The sequence below is a fragment of the Lottia gigantea genome, assembly GCF_000327385.1.
Source record: "Lottia gigantea unplaced genomic scaffold LOTGIsca_89, whole genome shotgun sequence".
NCBI lineage: Eukaryota > Metazoa > Mollusca > Gastropoda > Lottiidae > Lottia > Lottia gigantea.
This window is the reverse complement of record NW_008710923.1, coordinates 413,635-436,703: the sequence shown is the minus strand read 5'-3', so window position 1 is coordinate 436,703 and position 23,069 is coordinate 413,635. Positions and strand designations below refer to the sequence as shown.

Below are 23,069 nucleotides of genomic sequence, written 5' to 3'. Positions count from 1 at the left end.
TTATCAGGTGGGCAGATATACAAAATGTCTTCACGATATGACTCTGGTCAGATTCTGGAACAAATTTATTTAGTAAAATCTTCGAATGTTTGTCTGAACATTCACCTGTGTCTAGGTAACCAACTTCAGAATGATCATGTGAACGACATAGATTTGGATGTTCGACAATTTTTCCAATCTTTATTTAGACTATGGTATCAAAGAAGCTGACCTGAACAACTTAGAAAGAGGACCAGTTTTTACTAAACAACCTTCCAGTACCATCATAGTCAATGGTGTCATAGATACCACACTAGAATGTGTTGCTTTCGGGAACCCGTCTCCGAAATTCCGATGGTTCAAGTTGTCCAAGAGTTCTCGTGATGAGGTAACCTCTGAATCCAGTTCTCGCTACACTTTAACTAACGGTAAATTGACGGTCGCCAACTCTAACGAGATCGAAGATGCAGGCAACTATCAGTGTGAAGCCAGCAATAAATTTGGTACCATTATCAGTAACACTGCCGTCATTTCATTTGGAAGTAAGTATATGCATTATGATATATTGGCTCCAAACAACAAGCTTTAGCCAATAAGATTTAAGCAACGGCATACAGGTTTTCTGAATGTTCATTTGTGGCACTCAGAACCAATCGGCAATCCTCGACAGTTTCCGTAAAGCCGAACCTGTTGCAGTACGCGAATGTAACTTTGTATCTCATTTCTTTTTCTTTAAAATCTATGTCTGAGATTTTGTTCATTTTCACTTTTTCTATCTTTTCTAGTAATTACAACATTGGAATATATTCTTTCTCTTTAAGGACTGGGCGAATTTTCTAATGTACCCGATGATGCAGTAAGAGCCACAGCTTATGAAGGTGTTGCTATCCAATGTAGTCAAATTACAGCTAGACCGGGTAAGTATCCCCATTGTCTTGAACCACAGTCGTTTGCACAATGGCGCAGTTAACTGTCTGACTAAAAGACATATGACTGAAAGCTCAGAAAGAAACATTGTTCCGATGAACTTACTGTTGATTAGTAATCAGTGTGTCGACTGAAAAAACTATATCAAAAGGAAAACCAGGGTTTCTCTTGTACCCTCCAACACTTCCCGGTAGAAACGCCACTTAGCAGGGTATCTTTAATAATCTCTCAAATTTGAAATAATGATGCCAAGACAAAAGTATGTCCTGTTTTTTTTCAGCTGCTCGATATCAGTGGATGAAATTCGATTCAAGTGGATTCATCAGAACCAATTTAAACCCACACATGTTTGTATCTGCCAATGGTAAACTGTATTTCTCGGAGGTGACGAGTTCTGATCATGGAGAGTATCGATGTATGGCCGAACTGACTGGTATCAATAAGCATGCTATTAGAGCCACACAAGTTCCAAGACGAAGCAGTTTACCTATTCAACTTATTGTCAACGATAATAGTAAGTATTTCAGTAATTCAGTAATATTTATGGTCATACTGTTTAGATCTCATTTGAATCTGCTTATTAGTACACTTATTGATTACAACAAAATTTGACAAAAATTCTCAACTTTTTGGCACTGGTTAAATGGGGAAATATAACATATTCCAGGTCATGATGTCCGGTTTTTGCAATCTAAATCAATTTCTCTGAAAATATTATTTTAGCTCCCAAAGCTGAATGGGGACCAGAAATCCAGAATGATTTCCTCGCCGTGTTTCCTCAACCACCGATACGCGGATCGGATGTCAGAATAGAATGCTTTGCATACGGCACGTAAGTAATTTTGTAAAAACTTGTCTCAGATTTCAAATGAGATGAAAATAATTCGGGTTGACGTCCATATTGATGAAGTAGATGTGGAAGCTTTCATCCCCTCCGCATCGATGTGTCCAAGATGACGGTCAAAGGCCTTTTGTTGAAAACAATAGTAGGCCTATACCTTGAGACACCATTATGTCTTCAAATGGAATAAATTGAAGGAAAGTTTTAAGTTTTAATTCTCTCTGCTTTCAGCTCAAAAGTTACATTCACCTATAAATGGAGAAGGAAAGAAGGTCACATGCCACAAAAGACTAAATTTTACGACCACAATCGGGTGATTATTATACCGGACGCCCAGTTGGAGGATCAAGGAGAGTATACTTGTAGAGTCAGTCGTGGAAATGCTGCCAGTGATGAGAGATCTGTGGTATTGAGACTAGGAGGTCAGTATATCAAGGCTTTTCATCTTAAAACTTGAGATTTCTAGTTGTATCAGCTCAAAAACCAGCCACAGTTTAAAGCGGCATTAGAGCTAATTGGTAGAAAGGAGTCACCTCTAAAAACTCAAATCAATTCTGTGCATAAGAGCACTCTGAATGGTAGGCCATCAGACGAAAATAACGTGTCCATTTGCAAGACGATGGCAGCGAGCCACCATTAACCTCAAATACACAAATACCCTAGAACTATAAAGTGTTCGAATGGTTTAGTAATTACCTTCCTACTCTGTTCCTTTTCGACAAGGTGAAGGACATGCAAGTTACATTTTGTAATAATTGGCTTATTAGTGCTCTTTTGTTTTAGCCAAACCTTATTTCATCGCCAACCTCCAGAATCAGCACGTGGATGTGGGAGCTCAACTGACCTGGAGATGTGAAGCTACGGCTAATCCACCAGCCACTTATACCTGGTATAAAAATGGCGATCCTCTTGAGCCCATACCAGGAGAGATGACAGTAAATGACAATGTAATAACTATCGAGTCCTTGAATGCCAAGAAACATAACGGCATGTATCAATGTGGGGCTGCCAATACTCATGGTGAAACTTTCAGCAGTGCTCAACTCCGTGTTTTATGTTAGTATCTTCTATATAAGTTGGTTCTTGATGACACTCAAGATAATGCAAAACTGAGTCAACTCATGCTCACCCTCACAGATCACCTGAGGCCACGCCATTCGGCAAAGCAGTTGTCGGTTTTCACTTTGGAAATATAAATATCTACTAACTGTAATTGGCACATTTGCGTTATTACATAAATTTACGCATTCGGTAAACCTAAAAATTAATGGGTTTGATGAAGATTAGTGTGAACTTCTCCTTTGCAGTTCTCAGATACGACTGTAGCATTGAACCTATGTAGGGCGGAGATTGCAGAGCAGTTAACGGTAAATAATTTCGTTTCCACCAAACTCTACTCTATGTTCCACTCTTCACTATATTCTTCTCTAATTGTAGCGTTCAAACCTAACTTCGACCGATTCCCCATGAATAAAATCAGTGATGGATCTCTGAACGGTAACATTACATTGATGTGTAAACCGGAAGGAGCACCAACACCGGAGATCACCTGGTTTAAGAACGGATCACCATTAACAGTGGGTTCTGGAAGCCACTATGAACAACTGGCTAATGGATTTTTGGTCATTAGTAATCTCGGTTCAGGAGATGAAGGACAGTATTCGTGTAAAGCTACTAATATTGTAGGAGAAGCTGAAGATAAAGTCTGGGTTAAAGTTACTTGTAAGTTCTCTATTACTCATCCACAAGTTCTTTTAATTCAAAACAATCATCTCTATGCAATTAAATATATGTTTGTGGGCTCATCTTCACAATATCAAGTTATTACGAACTGCAGTTTATACCTTGACTGCAACAGCCACCTTTCTTGTATTAGGAATGGAGCTATCTAATTGGATTGTACGCTAGCGTAAACAGCCATTCTACCAGAATTCTCGGGGAGGGCTTAGTCAAATCTGAACTTTGAAGGTTTAGCCTATTCTATCTGAGTGCGTTGGGATGTTTCGGAATGTTGCTTTCTGCTTTGCTCTAATAGCAATATCAAGAACCTCAGGAAGGAAATGTTTGGCTCATAAAGAAAAACAAGAATGTCAAATTGAGAGAAATCTTTAAACAAAAACAAATTATTGACTGTCAAATTACTTTTCCAGCTGGAACCAAAATAGTGATACCACCGTCACCTACACCAGTCAATGTAAACTCTACAGCTTTTATGTATTGTGAAGCCTCACATGATCCCAACCTGGAGATGGTGTATACCTGGAAATTCAACGGACATGTCTTAAGAAACGGCTACGATCCTCATATACTGATAGTAAGTCACGAAGCTTTGACACAATATTGAACAATATCTTGTTTTAAATGTGAAATTTTATATTGATACAATCTTGAGATTTTGTGAAAGGAGACTCGTGTATGCAAATGTTAAACACTGATATTGATAAGCATACTTTCACTTTAAGGAACACCGTTCTCTGGAAGGTTAATCCATCTTCACACATGAGTCGCCGATATCTACGGATTAGCTTCATCCAATCCGATAGGTTCAGAAAAGTAGGTCGTAAAAACTCTATTCATTTCATATCATTTTACATTGCAGTTTTGTTCACGGTTGAGCTGATACTTGTATTATTATTTGCAGGAATCGGGCCAGCTACGGAAAGGTTTATACATAATGTCCGCTCAGTTGAGACATCGTGGTGTTTATGAATGTTCCAGTGTAACACCATTAGACTCGGATACCAGGAGTGCCTATCTCTCAGTTTATGGTAAGATCATTTCAATCTGAACCGTAAATATTTCTGAAAGTTCAACCCAAGAAACCCCCCGGCCCCACCCAAATCCCCCACCCCCCGCCCTGGGGTTATGTGTTCTGAAGATAAGGATAGATTACATCATGTATGGTCTTTGCCTGGAGAAGTTGATCCATGGGAATTTTGCGCGACCAGCTATTGAGGAATGAATTATCTTTTGGCTTTCTGAAACACCACCTTCTGAAGAATTCAAATTACATTGTTCATCCCATTGAAAAGTCTATTTTTTGGACTGTCTCACCAACCTGCATGTTTTCCTAAGTTAGTGGTGCAAGCTGAGCAGGCCAAAGTCCACAATTGTTCGGATTGGGCAATATTATGCTTCAATCTTCGATACAGAAACCAAATCAATAATTGTACTCTTACAGGTCCACCAGGTGAACCAGGCGGAGTGTATGTCGATGATGATATAATTACTAAAGATTCTCTACATATAAGATGGACGCCTGGAGCCTCCAATGGCAAGATCATCAGCTATTATGTAATAGAAGCCAGAACTGAACACGACGACGAATGGAAGGTGGCGCTATCAAGTATGTTAATCACCTAATGAATTATCCACAATTTACTGAAATTATATCAAATCCGAAAGAATGGACGGAAGCGAAAAATGCATTGTTAACCAAAGCCGAATTACCAATCACATGTTATGCAACAGCTTCAGAAATCTTCTCATATATACACGATCGCATCAGAAAAATAAAGTCCCACAGGATCATAAAAATCCTTACAAGTAATCAATCCAATTAACCGAAAATACCGATAAAAGCAAAACAAAATCGAGAGCAATAATAGTATAGTAGTGGACAACCCATTGCTAAATATACGCACTTCGAACCCCATCCTGAAAAGGATACCCAGTTCTCATATACATTATCATTATATTACAATAAAGGTACATTGAAACCAGTCAGTGGTCAAATCACAATTACATCAACCGATTTCCAATTGTATAATCATTATCGTTTATGTTTTAGGTATATTGGAACCAGATACTATAGTGAATGGTGAAAATAAACGATTAGCTATAGTAACCGATCTCAACCCAGGAGTATCCTATTATTTCAGAGTGAGAGCTGCTAATGCTTATGGTGTTGGTCCACCAAGTCTTCCCTCTGGTACGTATATGTCCTTTGGGGCAATGTCATTTCGTAGAATCATTATGTAGTGACCGAGTAGTGGTGGTCACAGAATCGCAAAGGGGATTCACAGTAACTAAATAGTATTCCAACTGTGGAACATGTCAAATATTCATTTAACTTAAACATCGAAATGGAAACTGACTCTTGATTTAATTAGCTCAAAAATGAACGTGAGATTTGATGGACAAATTACTCATTGAGTGTGCAATTTCATTACAGCTGGTGTGTCCACACCGCATGCACCACCAACCGCGGCTGTAGTCAACGTGAGAGGAGGAGGCGGAAGTGTGGGAGATCTTACTATCAGATGGGACGTAAGTAAACATCACCTGTTCAACCTATGCTGAATCAACCTTGTAATATCTTAATTTGGAAGGCTTGGAGTAATCTCAATTGTAATGGAATTCGCCGATGCTCTCGCAGATTATTAAGTTTGGACAAGATACTCAAATTACAATTTAAGATGGTCAAGGGTCTTAATCACGAAAACTCGACTTCCAGATGATTTTAAATTTGGTTTAGTTATCCGATTAGATTACTGTATTACTTAAAATGTAAGAAGAGATTGTCTGTTTCAATATAATATCAATCATCTGTATACATTGTATCAATTTGAGCTTGATTGATTTGATTTGGTTCGAGCTTGATTTAATTTGAGCTTGATTGATTTGATTTGGTTTGATTATAGAAACTAACTCGAGATGAACAAGGTGGAAGTGGTATAGGGTATACAGTATATTGGAGAAAACTTGACAATCGCTATGGTGCTTGGAGAAAGGTGAGTCTTTTTTTTACATATTTAACCTAATGTACCATTTAAGGGTATTGCAGACAAAGAACGTATCTCTCATGTGATAAGTTTCTAAATGGAAAACAGACTAAAAAAAATCGACGATCATATGTACAAAACAAGATGCTACAGAAGATAATAATTAAGAATACCAGGGCGTTATAGAAATAATAATACAGAACCTGAAATTAGTTGCTATGCAGACAACTCATCAATACCTATTACTATTATTATTTTATAGTTCAGAGCAGGAAATGTTGATAAACACGTGGAGACTGTAGGTGAAGCCAATTATTATTTAGAGTATGAAGTCAAAATTGAGGCTTACAATGATGAAGGAAGGGGCGAGAACTCTTCTACAGAAGTTATTTTCTCGGCTGCAGACAGTAAGTGCTTATTTCGGGAGTAGATACACTTTTCCTCATTTGCTGTTACCTTAAACATGCTCTATTTCTTTCGTCTATGTTCGTCAGTTTCCGTAAACAGCACCAGTCGGTCCGTTTCGGTTTTATTGTTATGTTGCCTTCATCTTTGTAAAAACCAAGCTCCCTCATCAGTAAACATGTAACAGTTTCATCCGTGTTGAAGAATCGATGGAATGTATCCAGAAGACTCATTTTGATGTTGACTTCATTGCCCTGCTTACTTTATTGATTTTATTTGTTAGCCTTACAACGGCTTTTGAGAGGATATCTTGTTGAGTCCAAAGATTTTCATAAGTATTTCTTTGTGTGATAATTCATGATAATTCATGTTGACATGTTTTTCTAGTGCCAAAGTTGACTCCAACAAATGTAGAGAGCGACACCTACAATGGAACATCTATTGAAGTCTCGTGGGAACCTATAGATGACAGACGAGAAACGGCCAAGGGAAAGATCCTTGGTTATCAGGTAAGTTGTTAACTCACAAATGACCCTGGTGAAAAGGAGATAGGGCAGACTGTAAGAGCTGCAGTTGGTCAATGTATTGTAAACATCCAAGATTGCACAACCTTACCAACAATCAGTTCTAATGACTTTCATAAAACGACACAGTCAGTATTCCCGTAAAGATATGCTACTTACGAACGTTCCTTTTACGAAAGAGCATGATCAATACGTACCTAAATTAAACCAGTCCAATGACTAGTTGGCTGTGGTAAGATTGTGATGGAGATCAAGTAGTACGCTTTTATAGTACATGGTAGAAGAAGCTTCCATTTTTGAGATATCCTAGTGTCTTTGCACACTCGTGGAAAATTTTATCGATCATTTTATGAGAATTGGAATATCAGCTGTAATATATTATCCTAACCTTAAATAATCTTTCATAGATTAACTACTGGCCTGATGAAGGTGATTATTGGTTGATGTTTGTCCGACATGAAGGTCAAAGAGATACTGGATTAGTTATTGGTTTAGAGTCGGATCAGAATTATTGGGTGGATGTTCAGATGTACAACTCAGCTGGTTTGGGACCTAGGAGTGAAGCGTTCGTTATGGAGACGTCAAGATTACGTAAGTATGAAAATAGTTCCTCAATACTCTATAAGTCGAGCGATTCTTTATTCGGAAATTGGTAAATAAACATATTGACTTATGCTAGCGATGTCGAGTTGCCAAAAAACGGTTGCAGAGTGGTAACAAGCATCCGGAACAGTAGGAAGAGTATAGATATATTAAATTAACAGTATGAGCCATGTGGACTCGTAAGGGATGCCAAGGTGTTCAGGAACAGTGAGTTTGTCCCCCACCACAGTACTTATGAGCTCGAATTCAATGCAAATGAAATGAATGGAGTTTTACCTCCTACTTTTCTGCACCATGTGGCCGAATTCAATGTAGTCAGAGTTCAAACTTAAAGCAGTGCAAATATTCCGTGTTCTGATGATTGCACAGTGCCAGTAAAATCCATGCAAGAAAGACTTGAATTCGACATATTTATCACTATTATCTTTTTATAGCAACCAATTCCTTCCCTGAAGAAGTAAGAATATTTTCCCATGGAGAAACCACTGCTAGAGTATGGTGGAGAGGTATTACCACCACGTATGATGAAGCTCTTATTACTGGCTATAGGGTAAGCATGATTCTTAGCTTCCGTTGCTTGTACTAGCTGCTAAACAGCCTTCCGTTGTTCGGTTCCACGAAACGTTATCATTGCAACTGCGTTTTAAAGCCCTTCGTTTTGGTTTAGCAAGAACATGAGCTGTGTTAACATTCCAATAGATATGCCGAGTAGACAAACCTAGCCTAAGAGTGGCATCAGAGAGTCAGACCTCGATTTCTTACAGTAGAACTTTCACGATTAAAGTCAGTCCGAATTGTTCCTGCAGGACCCTTAAACCCTTAAATATTTCAGGTATATTACTGGGAAGCCAGAGAGACGTTCATGGCCCACCAGTTCTATGATACAATAGACCACACTGTGACGGAAGCAGTACTTGAAGATCTCGAGAAGGATGTGGTGTATGCTTTAAGAGTTGGTGGTATCAGTGCAGCTGGTGAAGGCAAGAAATCACCAACACAATATTTTACATTAGGTAAGACACCTTATCACGTCTTCGGGAGTTTTCGCTTCCGCTGTTTAGATGAAGTGTGATATTAAGCTAGTGTTAAGTCATCCTGCCCTGTTTAACAAGACGAGAACCCACCTAATCGTGATGAAAAGAATTTCAAAAGCTACAAGGCTGGAGAAAGCAAACTATCAATGACAAGTTGATTGAAAAAGAGAATCAGAATCTGCACCGTCGTGAGCAAACCAAGTCATAACCATCAACCAATCTTAGAAACGACCAAATAAAGTCAATAAATATTTCTCTTTTTTCGTTTTAGGTGGACAAATTCAGATGGATGATATGATGGCGAAGAGTATTCAAGGTTTCCGAGCCGGAAGTTCAATTATAACGGTGTCGTTTACTGCCGTCTTTATAGGACTATTTTTAGCATTGGCGTTACAATAATGCTTTAAGCATTCGGCAATCCTCGGTAATTTTTGTGAAGCCGAATCAGTTGCAGAGTGCAATGGAAATTTTCAGGTTAGACCGTTTCAAAAAGAACAATTGGGTTTTTAAAACCCTTGATGTGTGAATATCTGTGAATTATTTTCAATGATGTGTATTATGTGCCTAAATTAATGGAGAACTTTTTCCATCTGCAATATCTTTAATGACGCTTCCTGCAAACAAAGCAAGGGGTTGAAACTCTGTTGTAACACATTTAAATGCAAGTGATCTTTTAAATGCAAGTGATCTTTTAAATGCAAGTGATCTTTTAAATGCAAGTGATCTATCAGATACAGATAGAATTATGTGTGTGAGACCCAAGTGCTTCCTTCCTTTGAAATATTCGCTTGTAGTATTGCAGGACTCTTTGCCATATTTTTTGTATTCATGTGAAGTTTTTTCTTATAACAATGCTTTTTTTAACATTAATAAAGTGTTTTGTCCTTTTTTAACTTAAGCACTTTTTATTTACACTTATTGAATAACTTTAATTCACCACTTTCCATTGGGGTGTCACACAGAATTACCCTTCTTTCTGTTAAAAACAAAGATGGTGTCAGATGGGTTTAAAAGGACTTTATAATTTCAACTCAGTGACCTTATATGATAAAGAATATTTGGGATTTGTGACGTCGTCAACACTTAGTTTCAATGCAATTGCTCGAAAATTAGAGTCTCTAGTGTATTTGGAAAGTCATTCTTCATTCCCCACAATCAAGTAGACAGAATTGAATCAAGTTTTGAATTGATACCAAATCTTTGGATGTGAACGATTCAAATGAAGGAATGAAAAAAACAGTTTTAAAAAAAGTAAAATATATTAGAATTATAAATATACATCTTATATAAGTCTTATAATTCTTCTTTATCTTTTTTACCCTTCTTTTTATCTTTCTTAGAATCTTTATCTTTCTTAGAATCTTTATCTTTCTTAGAATCTTTATCTTTCTTAGAATCTTTCTTTTTAGAATCTTTCTTTTTAGAATCTTTCTTTTTAGAATCTTTTTTATCTGTTTGAGAATCAGCTGCTTTTTCTTCCTGTTTGAAGAAATCTAAAAATCCCTGTTTATTTCTGGAACCAGAGAATTTTTTAGAAAATTGACCATTCTGATAAAATTTGATCGTTGGATAACCTTTTACATCTTCTTTTCCACAAATTTCTAAAAAAATATTAACAGAATTTGAATCATTTCTACAAAATAACATGAAAGCTTATAATTTTGGTTTCTAATCAACTATTGTTATCATCCCTTTTCCAATGAGAGTTTACGTAACACTTTCCTGCTCTTGTCTGTCATGGTGCTCATTTCACTTTTAAGAGATTGTAAAGAGGTTTTCACTAAAACTAACGTGTTTTATGACGTCACAAAAGGGGAACTGCATATATATCAATAGTAGTTTCCGGTAGCTCCCCTCTACTGACAACATAAAACGTGTTAGTTCAAGTGGAATTGCAAGACATCTGATTGAAAATTGGATCGGTGCAAATTAAGATATCAGTGTCCCTGATACACATAACAGTTTAGAAACTCTCTTTACAATCCCTTTAACTTTGAGTGTGCATTATAGACTATTTCTATGCTAATTTTAAGCATTTCAATCTTAATAGAAAGAAAATGGTAAGCCTACCTTTATGTTCTGTACAGTCAACAGCAGCCATTTTATTTTCACTTGCTGGCAGAATAGAATCCGCAGCAGACTGGTATTCTGGTTTCGCGTTTTTACAATGGCCACACCATGGTGCATAAAACATTACTAATACGTTTTTATTATTTTTAATATAGTCATTAAAACTCTTATCAGTTAGATGGGTAACGGCTGATTTCACTGTGTCCCATTTTGGTTCTGGGGGCGGAGGTGGTGGTGGGGCTTGAGGACTGAAAAAAAAGATAAATATTTCATTTCAATTTTGCTTTTCCTGGTCAATTGCAGATCTAAGCCATATAAAAAGCTCATCTCTGATTTATCTTAATCAATATGTAAGCTAATAATAAATGTCAAGGGCAATAACTGCATGCAAATTGCAACTGCAATTACATTCAAAAACTAAAAAGAAAAAAAAGTCTACATTTTCTTACTTTTTCATAAACTTAATTAGACCCTCTTTAGATCTAGAGGAGCCTTCAAAGGCATATTCACCATTTCTGAAAATAATCAAAGAAAACCATAAGAATCGATGAAGAACATGCTATAGAATTGGTATTTAAATTACATGTAGGCTCGCTTCTTTTTCTTGGTTTTTCAAGAAAACTGTAATTTAGATAAAGGAGTTTTAGATACATAATGATTGGGCAAAACCTTCAAAAGAATGGTACAAATTGATATGCTAGTGTCCCCACTACACAAAAAATTTTTTAGAAATCTTCTTTACAATCACTTTAAATTATGTAGGGTGTGGTTTATTATTCAAGTAGTATACTACAATTAACTCATACTTACTTAAAATATTTTACTGTTTACATCCAAATATGAAAAAGAAAGAAAACTGGATTAAGAGATTGAACACTGGAAATTGTCTTAATCTATATAATTCTGTTCCACACAAAATCTTACAATCGATTTTGACATAAATATGATATTTCTCAATATATAATTCTACACCTCCACATTCTACTTCTCATTTTAAGATTTTTTGTGAAACGGGCCCAGATCTTTCTGACAATGTTAAAGTAATGGTATATCTAATTCTAATAGCCAAATATAATTAGAATACAGTGTACTTTGTGAATTCCGACAATCTGTATAATCTGACATCTTTTTCAGTAAGACGTTCTCAATTGGATTGGTATGTTAATTATGGTAACCAAACACCTAAAATGTACTTAGAATTATTTCAATAATTAGTGATCAGTAACTAGTGATCAGTAATTAGTGATCAGATATTAGTGATCAGATATTAGTGATCAGATGTTAGTGATCAGATATTAGTGATCATTAATTAGTGATCAGATATTAGTGATCAGATATTAGTGATCAGTAATTAGTGATCAGATATTAGTGATCAGATGTTAGTGATCAGTAATTAGTGATCAGATGTTAGTGATCAGATATTAGTGATCAGTAATTAGTGATCAGATGTTAGTGATCAGATGTTAGTGATCAGTAATTAGTGATCAGATATTAGTGATCAGATATTAGTGATCAGATGTTAGTGATCAGTAATTAGTGATCAGATGTTAGTGATCAGATATTAGTGATCAGTAATTAGTGATCAGATGTTAGTGATCAGTAATTAGTGATCAGATATTAGTGATCAGATATTAGTGATCAGATGTTAGTGATCAGTAATTAGTGATCAGATGTTAGTGATCAGATATTAGTGATCAGTAATTAGTGATCAGATGTTAGTGATCAGATGTTAGTGATTAGATGTTAGTGATCAGATATCAGTGATCAGATATTAGTGATCAGTAATTAACAGGTGTACTTACAGGTAGGGAATCCAGTAACTTTATGTTTTTCAGCTATATCTTTATCTATAGTGGCATCTACTGCTGCTAATACACCTTCTTCCTGTTAAAAATAAACACATAAAAACATATTTATCATATGTTAGAAAGATACCACCACCAAATACATTAATTTTGACAAAATGAAATTTTGCGTGCTACTTATTTGTACCAAATAGGACACGCTGTTAGTGATAAGACAATCTATATATTTTTCTTATATTTTTCGTTTCCATTGTAATCTAACAAGTTTTCAACTGCAGTCCAGTTCTAATTACATTATTTCTAACCAATCAAATTGTGTCAGATCAGTGGGATTGCCAAATCCAAGATGGAGCAATATTTCCTAATTTGTTTTTACTTTATTACCATGACAAAAAATCTAAAATTTAAAACTTACATTTTCATCTTTTAAAATAGTTGCTGCCTCTGCGTAGGCTGGTTTCATATTCTTACAATGTCCACACCCTAAAATGATCAAATTTCCTTATTTCATAACATCATCATACTCAATTAGTTTATAAAAATACTTTTTTTGCAATAATGCTGTCAGTAGTTGTTATACTTATATACTTAAGATATATCTGTTTGAAAGTTATCTCCCTTATGAGAGCCTGAAAGCCTTGGAAAGCCTGAATAAACATAGCGATCAGATTTATGAGATATGATGATCAAGCTCATAATCATTTCATTTCTTTAATCATTTCAGCCTTAAAGATGGGTTTCCTTATTTTTAAAATGTTTCTAATGAATTACCATGTATTCTTAATCATATCTTTATGTTCTTTTTTGCATACAATTAAGAGTTTTAACCAATCATAAATGTCCATGTAAGTAGTCTGGATAAACATAAAGAGACTTTTTGACCTTTCTTGCTCGGTCACTCATTGAAATTCTGCTGGTAATTCTTTTCTAATTTAGCTAATTATGAATTAATTATAGACATGTGAGACAAACTGGTATTTTTCCAAGTCATTAGAACACCTCTACTTTCTATTCATATAAATATAAGCATTTTCATTTTCATAAATGAAATTAATGTAACCCATCTTTAAGACTTATCAATTGAAATTTCTTCTGTTGCTTTTCTGTGACTGGCTTAGCCAACACTGCATCCCTTTCAGAGAGTTCACATTATACTTATAACATCAATTTTGAAATATTTCAAAACTTACATGGAGCGTAAAACATAACTAATACTGATTTATGTTCTTTAAGGAATGTATCAAAATTAGCTGAATTGAGGTAGTGAACATTTTCATATCCTGTTATTTCTTTCCAGTCATCTTTGGGATCAGCTGCTTTCTCAGCTTGTTGAGATCCTGGATTTGGATTCAATGGATCTTTCATAAAACTAATAAAATCAGCTTCCTGGAATGATTCCAATATCAATCAATATGTGAGGGTCGGCTGAAAAGTTTTAAGACTAAGTGAGATATCTCAATCAGATTGAAACAAACTTTTGATACCACCAAATACAATCATATAATGATTCATAGACATAAGAACTTCAACTGTAGTGTTATTATTGGCATGACCATCTTGTGAACATTTCCATTGTAATCACCAGAAATTGTCCAAACCCCGAAAAAACATTAACCAGGTCGGGTACCTTAACCACACGATAAAGAATTCAAAATATGGTCTTCAAAAATTCAATGAAAAAATAACTCACCACTCTTCCTCCCATATAAACCTGTGGATTTTTACCATAATTAAAATATTTGAAGGTTGGATAACCAGATACATCATGTGCTGAACAGACACCAGATTGTGTGGTACAATCAACAGCAGTTAAAGCTACTTTATTATCTTTTTTTAATTTAGAAGCTGCTGCCATATATTCTGGTTTCGCTTTCTTACAATGTCCACACCCTGAAAGAAGGAATTACTGATGACTACACATAAATGATAGGCCATGGCATCAGGATTTTTAATGAAAGGATTCAAATTCATGGTAACTAATTGCCTTGCAAACAACAAGACTGTCACAAAAGAAAGTAATCCAAAGGTGTTAACAGTATTAAACATAATTATATTCCAATGAGTGTATACTTTGGAAAATTTTTCTTCAGGTTAGATAATGACTTAGGGTCTGGCTGTAGACTGTGTGTTAAGCCAGCCGAGCTAGAGTCAAGTAAATTTCTGTAATCTAAAAACACCTAATTATGGAGAGTGGGCCATTGAAGTGGCAGCGTTTCCCATTTTTCAGACAAAAAGCTTCGCTATGAGGGTAAGCCTAGAATCCATATAAAAAAGTTTTTGACTTACATGGAGCATAAAACATAACTAAAGCATGTTTCTTCTTCTTTAAAGTAGGTTTAAAATTATCTTCGGTTAGATGAATGACATCACTTTCTGTTTCTTCCCATTTAGGCTCTGGTGGGGGAGGGGGTGGTGGTTCTTTTGGGCTGAAATAACATGACATGGAAAGTGAATTGTCTTACGTCATCGGGTTCAAAGGTCAAATCTAGAAGCACTTGTTGTGGCATCAGAGTTTTTTTTACCTTGAGGAGCAACCAACCCATCGACTTATCACCTAGCAGATGACCACCTTCCTCGCTACTGACTGAGCCATTCCACTGCCATTGATAAGGATTAGGAAACACATTAAATCATGATTATTGTTCAGTACTAACTTTTCATGGGACAGCCAAAGACATACACAAATATACAAAGAAAGCCATTTGTCATTAACTGAATCATTAAAATATTAAATCATCACAAAAATTAAACTTACTCTTTCATAAATTCCATAATTTTTTCTTTAGAACGTTCATTGAAATCATATTCATATTTACCATTTCTACAAGTCAAGAGATTGTATGGAATCATTGAGAGAAGAAATTATTTATAATGTAAGATTAAAAATTACAGATGAATTAAATGTTCTAGTCGTCTCTCTTGCTATAGTAACTAATCAAACTGCTGTGTTTTTAAAATTCTTACACACATTAATGTTACAAGACAAACCAAGATGTTTTTATCTTCCCTAAGCCATATCATCGGCACCAACATTGGTAAATACAAATTTAATATTTAATGAATTTAAAAAGAATACTTACACAAAATATTTAACTGTTTAGATATGAAAAGGAAAGATAAAAAAAGTAATAAATAGTAAATTCTATAAATTGCCAGTATGAAGGTTATACAAGGTTACTCTATAAGAGCCTCTAAGAAGTAGAATGCTGATACAAAGTTGATGACTGACACTGTCTAATAAAATCTGTATCACATTGTAAGAAGAGATGAGAAAACTTCTAATAACAATGTATATGTTCATGATCAGGCAAATGTTTAATAGCATTTTTTTTCTGTGGGCAACTCCACTTGGATGACTGCAGAAAGCATGAAAGCAATTATTCAGATCTGCATTTTAATGAAATTGATATTTTACCTGATGGAAAACCCTTCACTTTAAATTCTTCAGCTACTTTTCTATGTTTGGTTGCATCTACAGCAGCTAATATACCAGGTATCTGTAGAAATATTATAACTATTTATAACTATTTATTTCATACCAAGTTTTGTTTCATATAATATTTCATATAATATTTGTGTTAACATTTCTATAACAATATGTAACAATGACTACATGCCAGCTAATCCTTGTAAGACATTAAGAAGTATCACAGCACATTAAGAGACAACAGTTTTATGGATAAATGATAATTAACCATACAAAAAATATACTCCTAATATAAGACTTGGAAAAAACATAACAACTCAACAAATTATAAGAAGTTTATTTCGTACATTTGAACGTTACCTGTATGTGTAATGAAACATTATGTTTGAATAATAAATAGAAGTCTATATCCATAAAATTGTTGTCTCTTATATGCCAGCTATTTAAATGTCAGTTTGAGTGAGACATAATAACTTACATTATCTGATTTTAATGTTGCAGCAGCCTCTGTATAACCTGGTTTCATCTGTTTACAATGACCACACCCTATAATTACATAAAATATACTTCAGAATATAACAAATAAATTGAAGGCAATGAAAATGATTTGAAGGAGGAGAGTTTTGCAGATTTAACTCTTTGTAGATCTAGTTGTTTGTAGATCTAGCTGTTTGTAGATCTAGTTGTTTGTAGATCTAGCTGTTTTAGATCAAGCTATTAGTAGATCTAGTTGTTTGTAGATCTAGTTGTTTGTAGATCTAGCTGTTTTAGATCTAACTGTTTATAAAGATAGCTGTTTGTAGACCTAGTTGTTTGTAGATCTAGCTGTTTGTAGATCTAGTTGTTTGTAGATCTAGCTGTTTTAGATCAAGCTATTAGTAGATCTAGTTGTTTGTAAATCTAGCTGTTTGTATATATAGCTGTTTGTAGATCTAGCTGTTTGTAGATCTAGTTGTTTGTAAATATAGCTGTTTGTAGATCTAGTTGTTTGTAGATCTAGCTGTTTGTAGATCTAGCTGTTTGTAAATCTAGCTGTTTGTATATATAGCTGTTTGTAGATCTAGCTGTTAGTATATATAACTGTTTGTAGATCTAGCTGTTTTTAGATCTGGCTGTTTTTAGATCTAGCTGTTTTTAGATCTAGCTGTTTGTAGATCTAGCTATTTGTAGATCTAGCTGTTTGTGATCTAGCTGTTTGTAGATCTAGCTGTTTCTAAATATAGCTGTATGCAGATCTAGCTGTTTGTAGATCTAGCTGTTTGTAGATCTAGCTGTTTATAGATCTATTTTTTGTATATATATAGCTGTTTATAGATCTAGCTGTTTCTAAATATAACTGTTTGTAGATCTAGGTATCTGTATATCTACTTGTTTGTAGATATAGCTGTTTATATATATAGCTGTATGCAGATCTAGCTATTTGCAGATCTAGCTGTTTGTAGATCTAGCTATTTGCAGATCTAGCTGTTTGTAAATATAGTTGTTTGTAGATCTAGCTGTTTGTATATATAGCTATTTGCAGATCTAGCTGTTTGTATATATAGCTATTTGCAGATCTAGCTGTTTGTAGATCTAGCTATTTGCAGATCTAGCTGTTTGTAAATATAGCTGTTTGTAAATATAGTTGTTTGTAGATCTAGCTGTTTGTAGATCTAGCTGTTTGTAAATATTGCTGTTTGTAAAGATAGCTGTTTGTATAGATAGCTGTTTGTAGACCTAGTTGTTTGTAGATCTAGCTGTTTGTATAGATAGGTGTTTGCAGATCTAGCTGTTTGCAGATCTAGCTGTTTGTAGATCTAGCTGTTTGTAGATCTAGCTGTTTATAGATCTAGCTGTTTATAGATCTAGCTGTTTGCAGATCTAATTGTTTGTAGCTGTTTGTATATATAGCTGTTTGTAAATATAGCTGTTTGTATAGATAGCTGTTTGTAGATCTAGTTGTTTGTAGATCTAGCTGTTTGTAGATCTAGCTGTTTGTAAATATAGCTGTTTGTAGACCTAGTTGTTTGTAGATCTAGCTGTGTGTATAGATAGCTGTTTGTATAGATAGCTGTATGTATAGATAGCTGTAGACCTAGTTGTTTGTAGATCTAGCTGTGTGTATAGATAGCTGTTTGTAGATATAACTGTTTGTAGATCTAGCTGTTTGTATATAGAGCTATTTGCAGATCTAGCTGTTTGTAAATATAGTTGTTTGTAGATCGAGCTGTTTGTAAATATAGCTGTTTGTAGATCTAGCTGTTTCTAAATATAGCTGTTTGTAGATCTAGATTTTTTGTTTGTTTTTTCTGCAGGTCACCCTTTTTAGTAATGTGCAGGTCTGTTTTTTTAAAAACCAGTTCCAGAGATAACACACTACCAAGCAAATAAAGCTCATGCCTTGCTATATGAATATCTCCTTGAAGGGCTGAACAAAGGGTAATCAAGTAAATGTCAATACTGAATCAATAAAAAAAAAGACTTACAAGGTGCGTAAAACATGACTAGCGCTGATGATTCTTTATCAAGAGATTCCTGGAAATTCTCATCTGTTAAATGGACAACATCAGATTCCTCATCAGACCATTCTGCTTCCTTCTCGGGTTCTTTAGGTGGACCAGGACTGCAAAATATACCCAATAACATTATTAGTTATACAGCATCTTCACAATGGTCAAGGTATTACAAAATTCTTAATTATACACTGACTGTAATAGCCACCTTTTTTGTATCACAGATTGCAATGATTTAATTGGATTTTACACCAGAGAATACAGCCAATCATAGTCCACGACAGAAATACTGTGAACATCATGATTGATATCTATGTCATCTCTCAGCAAAATTCAAAGTGGGAAATTGTCCATTTTACATCAATTTGTTAATTTTGTTGTTTTCAATGGGTCTGTTTTGACCAAAGCCTTTATATTCATGACCTTACATGACACACCCTGGTCTCATTCACCATCCTAACGAACATTTGTGATAAGATGAGGAATAACTTACTTTTTTAACCATGATACAATACCATCTTTATTGTTCTCTCCACCAAATGGATATTTTAGTTTACCATTTCTGTAATAATATATTTTCATTTTAAATCTGATTAAGATTTTTTCAAAATTTGAAGAGTTACAGCCAAGTCTCATTTTACCACCGTACACAGAACAGGACTCATAAGTTGCCAATCATTTGTGTTTTTATAGAACTTTATAAACTAGATGTGTAAATATTAACCCAAATAATATCACTAAAACTACTGACTTACTCAAAATAATAGAGTGTAGGGAATCCAGTGATATTATACTGTGTTCTTAATGACATTAACTGTGGTTTATCAACATCAATACCAACTAATACCTAGAGTATATAAAACATTTTATTATAGCTTCATTCTGATATTTTGTTTGGTGTATTTTCTGTCAGTTAGTTCACTCACTCAAAATATGACACCATCCAATACTCAAGATTAGCCTATTCATATAAATCCCATCCTAAAGATAATCCATTTTATTAGACTTTCGTGGGTCACTTCATCTACTTGTGATCTGACACATTCTTTAACTCAAGTTCAGTCTATTGATGCAACTCCATACCAAAAAGATATTCTGTTTTGTTGAATTTCTGTTGTTAACTTAATTTATTCATGTTCTATTAAAATCCATTACTCAAGTTTGGCCTATATTTCCAACACCAAATTTTAATAATATTTCACTTTGTTCTCTTATTTGAATTATTCAATACAAATTACTTACAGCTTGTCCTTTCATCTCAGTAGCAGCAGCAGAATAATCAGGTTTCAACCTCTTACAATATCCACACCCTAAATAAATAACACCAGATATTATATAAATCAAGTTAAATTGTGATTCACATTTCTCAAAACTTCAGCTGTAGAGATGACAGAGGGTTGCTGTGTATTTCTAGATTTGGCAATAGAATTAATTCGATTCATAGATTTTTTTGATGATTTTAATTATTCAGCTAATCCTAGGAAATATTAAATAGCAAAAGAAGGTCTGGATGACTTGCTAATTGAGATGCAATACCGATTAAATTGGACCCTGTTTGGAAAGTGTAAGTGTTGATGAGTTTTTGCAAAATTTAAAAATGAAACTGGTAATATAATAACTTCAGTTAAAACTTACATGGTGCGTAAAACATCACTAAATGTGGACTTTTGTTCTTTTTTAATTGTTTAGCTAAACCCTGTGAAAAAAAAACCCAATTCTTGAGTGGTTATGTTAGTGTCAGTACAATTGGATTTGCTAATCATGACACAATAGGACACCTATCAATTAACATCTTAAAATTGCTAATGCTGTACATTTTTTAGATAAATTCTATTAATAGTAATGTATATTGTCTGACAATGTTGTTTAATAGTAGATATTCATGTTCAAAAATGGAATTTCAACTTTCGGTTTCTTTTTTATTTGATAAATGTGACAAGAATTCAACAACCAACCAAAAAATACCCTTAATTTTGATAATGAACTATTCTGGACACCCAAATACAACTATAGTACAGTTCAACTAAAAGTTGTGGGGACTGTTTTAATTACTTACTCCCTCTGTATCTATATGTACTACATCTTGAGCTGTTGGATCTTCCTCCCATGGTAAATCACCAGTAGGATCCAATAGGAAATTCAACATAGACTGAAAATAGAAGATATTTTGTTCTGAATATTTTCTATGATCAGAAGATATTTATAGTGAAGTCAATCGAAAATTCAATCAATCAAATATTCTGTTTAGCAAGAAGTTAGTCACTTGTCGGGGATAGGGTAAAATTGATTTGCGTTAATCATTGTACACGCAAAGCTCTTGGGTCAGACTTGATTATGGAACAGATGTGATCAATTTATGAAGCCTATACACAAAACATAAAGAAATATCTAGAGCTGTCAACAATCTTAGAACTACATTGACACATAATAAATATTTACAAAGTTTGGTTGTTGTTTTAAAAGTTTTTGAATTTATCCCCATTACGTCACAGCTTTGAAAAATGACAGAACTAAAAACTTACTTTTAAAGATATTTTTCTATCATAATCTTTATTAAATTCACCATCTCTACAAAATATAACAAATTTCACATCACTTAAACAATTGCTCCGAATTTGGTTGATGGGAAGGGGAGAGGGGGAGGAGGAGGGGTGGTTGGTGGAAATGGTTGGCAGAAGCTTGATGATTTCTGTCTTTACACAGGACCTCAGTTTATTTTCCTCTCTGGAGGATTAGACACTATCTGTACTGTTTTATGTCAGAATCTGATCTGAAAATCCTCTCTGTCAGGATTGCCCCAAACCTCTTCTTCCCTTACAAGATTAGCTGGAGTCTTTGACATCAACAAAACACTAAGATCAAGGCAGGACTAATATCTATATGGAACTATACTTACTTATAATGTTTTATATCGAATGTAGTTGGTGAAACTTTTAATTTTTTACATAATTTCTTTTCTTCACTGAAAATACAAAGTAATACAATTAATAAACATTTAATTCAATTTAATTCAATATTGTATTCCATTCAAATATAAAACATGGGTTAAGGACCCATTTCTCAAATGACAGGGATTTCTCATTAAACAAGAGCAGATCAGAAAAATGAAATGAAATGAAGGCATGTCCTACTTTTCTGCACTTTATTTGCTAATGAAGACAAATGAAATGAAATGGAGTTTTATGTCCTAATGAAGACAAGCAATAATTTCAACAAGCAAATATTTTGAATACAATACATTTAATTGATTATGGAATTTGATAATCCATAATTGAAATTATAAATTCTTTATAGATTATTTGACTGGGTCCTAGTAAAAAACCAAAAACCAAACTAATACTACCTACCCACAGTTGATGAAAGCCAATGTTCCTTTCCCTCGGATTTCATTGGCTACATTTTGAAATATAGACCACGACTGAGACACTGATTTATCTATAAATATAAGATAAGACAAAAAACTTATTAGAACAGGACTGTGGTGAAAATTAGTAAGATTACAATGCAGGTGAAAAAAATGAAAAAAATTTTAATCAAGTTTTAAATAGATTGCACTTAAATAAGCTTATGGTAATTGGTAAGTGATAATGTCAGAAATACAATAAGAGATGTATGACCTTGACAACAATTCAGATGTTTACAATCATAGTCAAGGGCCATAACTCAAAAAACTTTCAATGAAATGTTTTCGAAATCAAACTCATCTTAGATGCCATAGCAAAGCCAGTTTCATCCAAATTAGAACAATGATTTGACAAAGATAATACCTTAAGTATTCTGTCTACCAGCTGGTCCTTGTCCGAACCTTGAGGCATTTTTTCCCCAGATTAAAGAATGACAGATGTAAAGGATAAACAAGTATATATGAATTTTGATATATAAAAAGAGAAGATAACTCCTTACCAGACTGGGCGTATATTACTAATAAATTAGTTTTAGTTTTTAACAACTTCTTGAAATCTTTAAAATCATCTACTTTAATTATCAGATCAGTTTTCTTTTTATTGGCTTGTAGGTAACATGGGATAAATACCTGGAAATAAATAATATAACTTTCTTTTAGAGATATAGCAGTCTATAGAAGTGCTGAATCAGCTGATAGAATCCAACTCTTCTAAACACCGGATACCGTTTTATGAAATACTTAATCACTAATAATTGATATACTTCCCTATATGAATAGTTCATTTATTACTAAGCAGTTATTTTGGATTTCAAGTTTTAATACTTTATACATG

General features: G+C 34.2%; 1 protein-coding gene across 1 annotated transcript; it reads right to left on the bottom strand.

Moving 5' to 3' along the window:
* Nucleotides 1-10,330: 10,330 nt before the first annotated feature.
* On the bottom strand, nucleotides 10,331-22,858 carry LOTGIDRAFT_134252 (hypothetical protein; the record flags this gene model as incomplete). Its single annotated transcript, XM_009068084.1, has 19 exons — nucleotides 10,331-10,638; nucleotides 11,108-11,273; nucleotides 14,182-14,298; nucleotides 14,603-14,802; nucleotides 15,199-15,338; nucleotides 15,668-15,733; nucleotides 15,993-16,005; nucleotides 16,328-16,409; nucleotides 16,818-16,885; nucleotides 18,805-18,941; nucleotides 19,325-19,393; nucleotides 19,587-19,678; nucleotides 20,074-20,141; nucleotides 20,467-20,527; nucleotides 20,888-20,980; nucleotides 21,354-21,399; nucleotides 21,728-21,793; nucleotides 22,179-22,266; nucleotides 22,735-22,858. Coding segments are annotated over 19 exons (2,004 nt in total), but the record flags the coding sequence as incomplete, so codon positions are not given.
* Nucleotides 22,859-23,069: the final 211 nt, after the last annotated feature.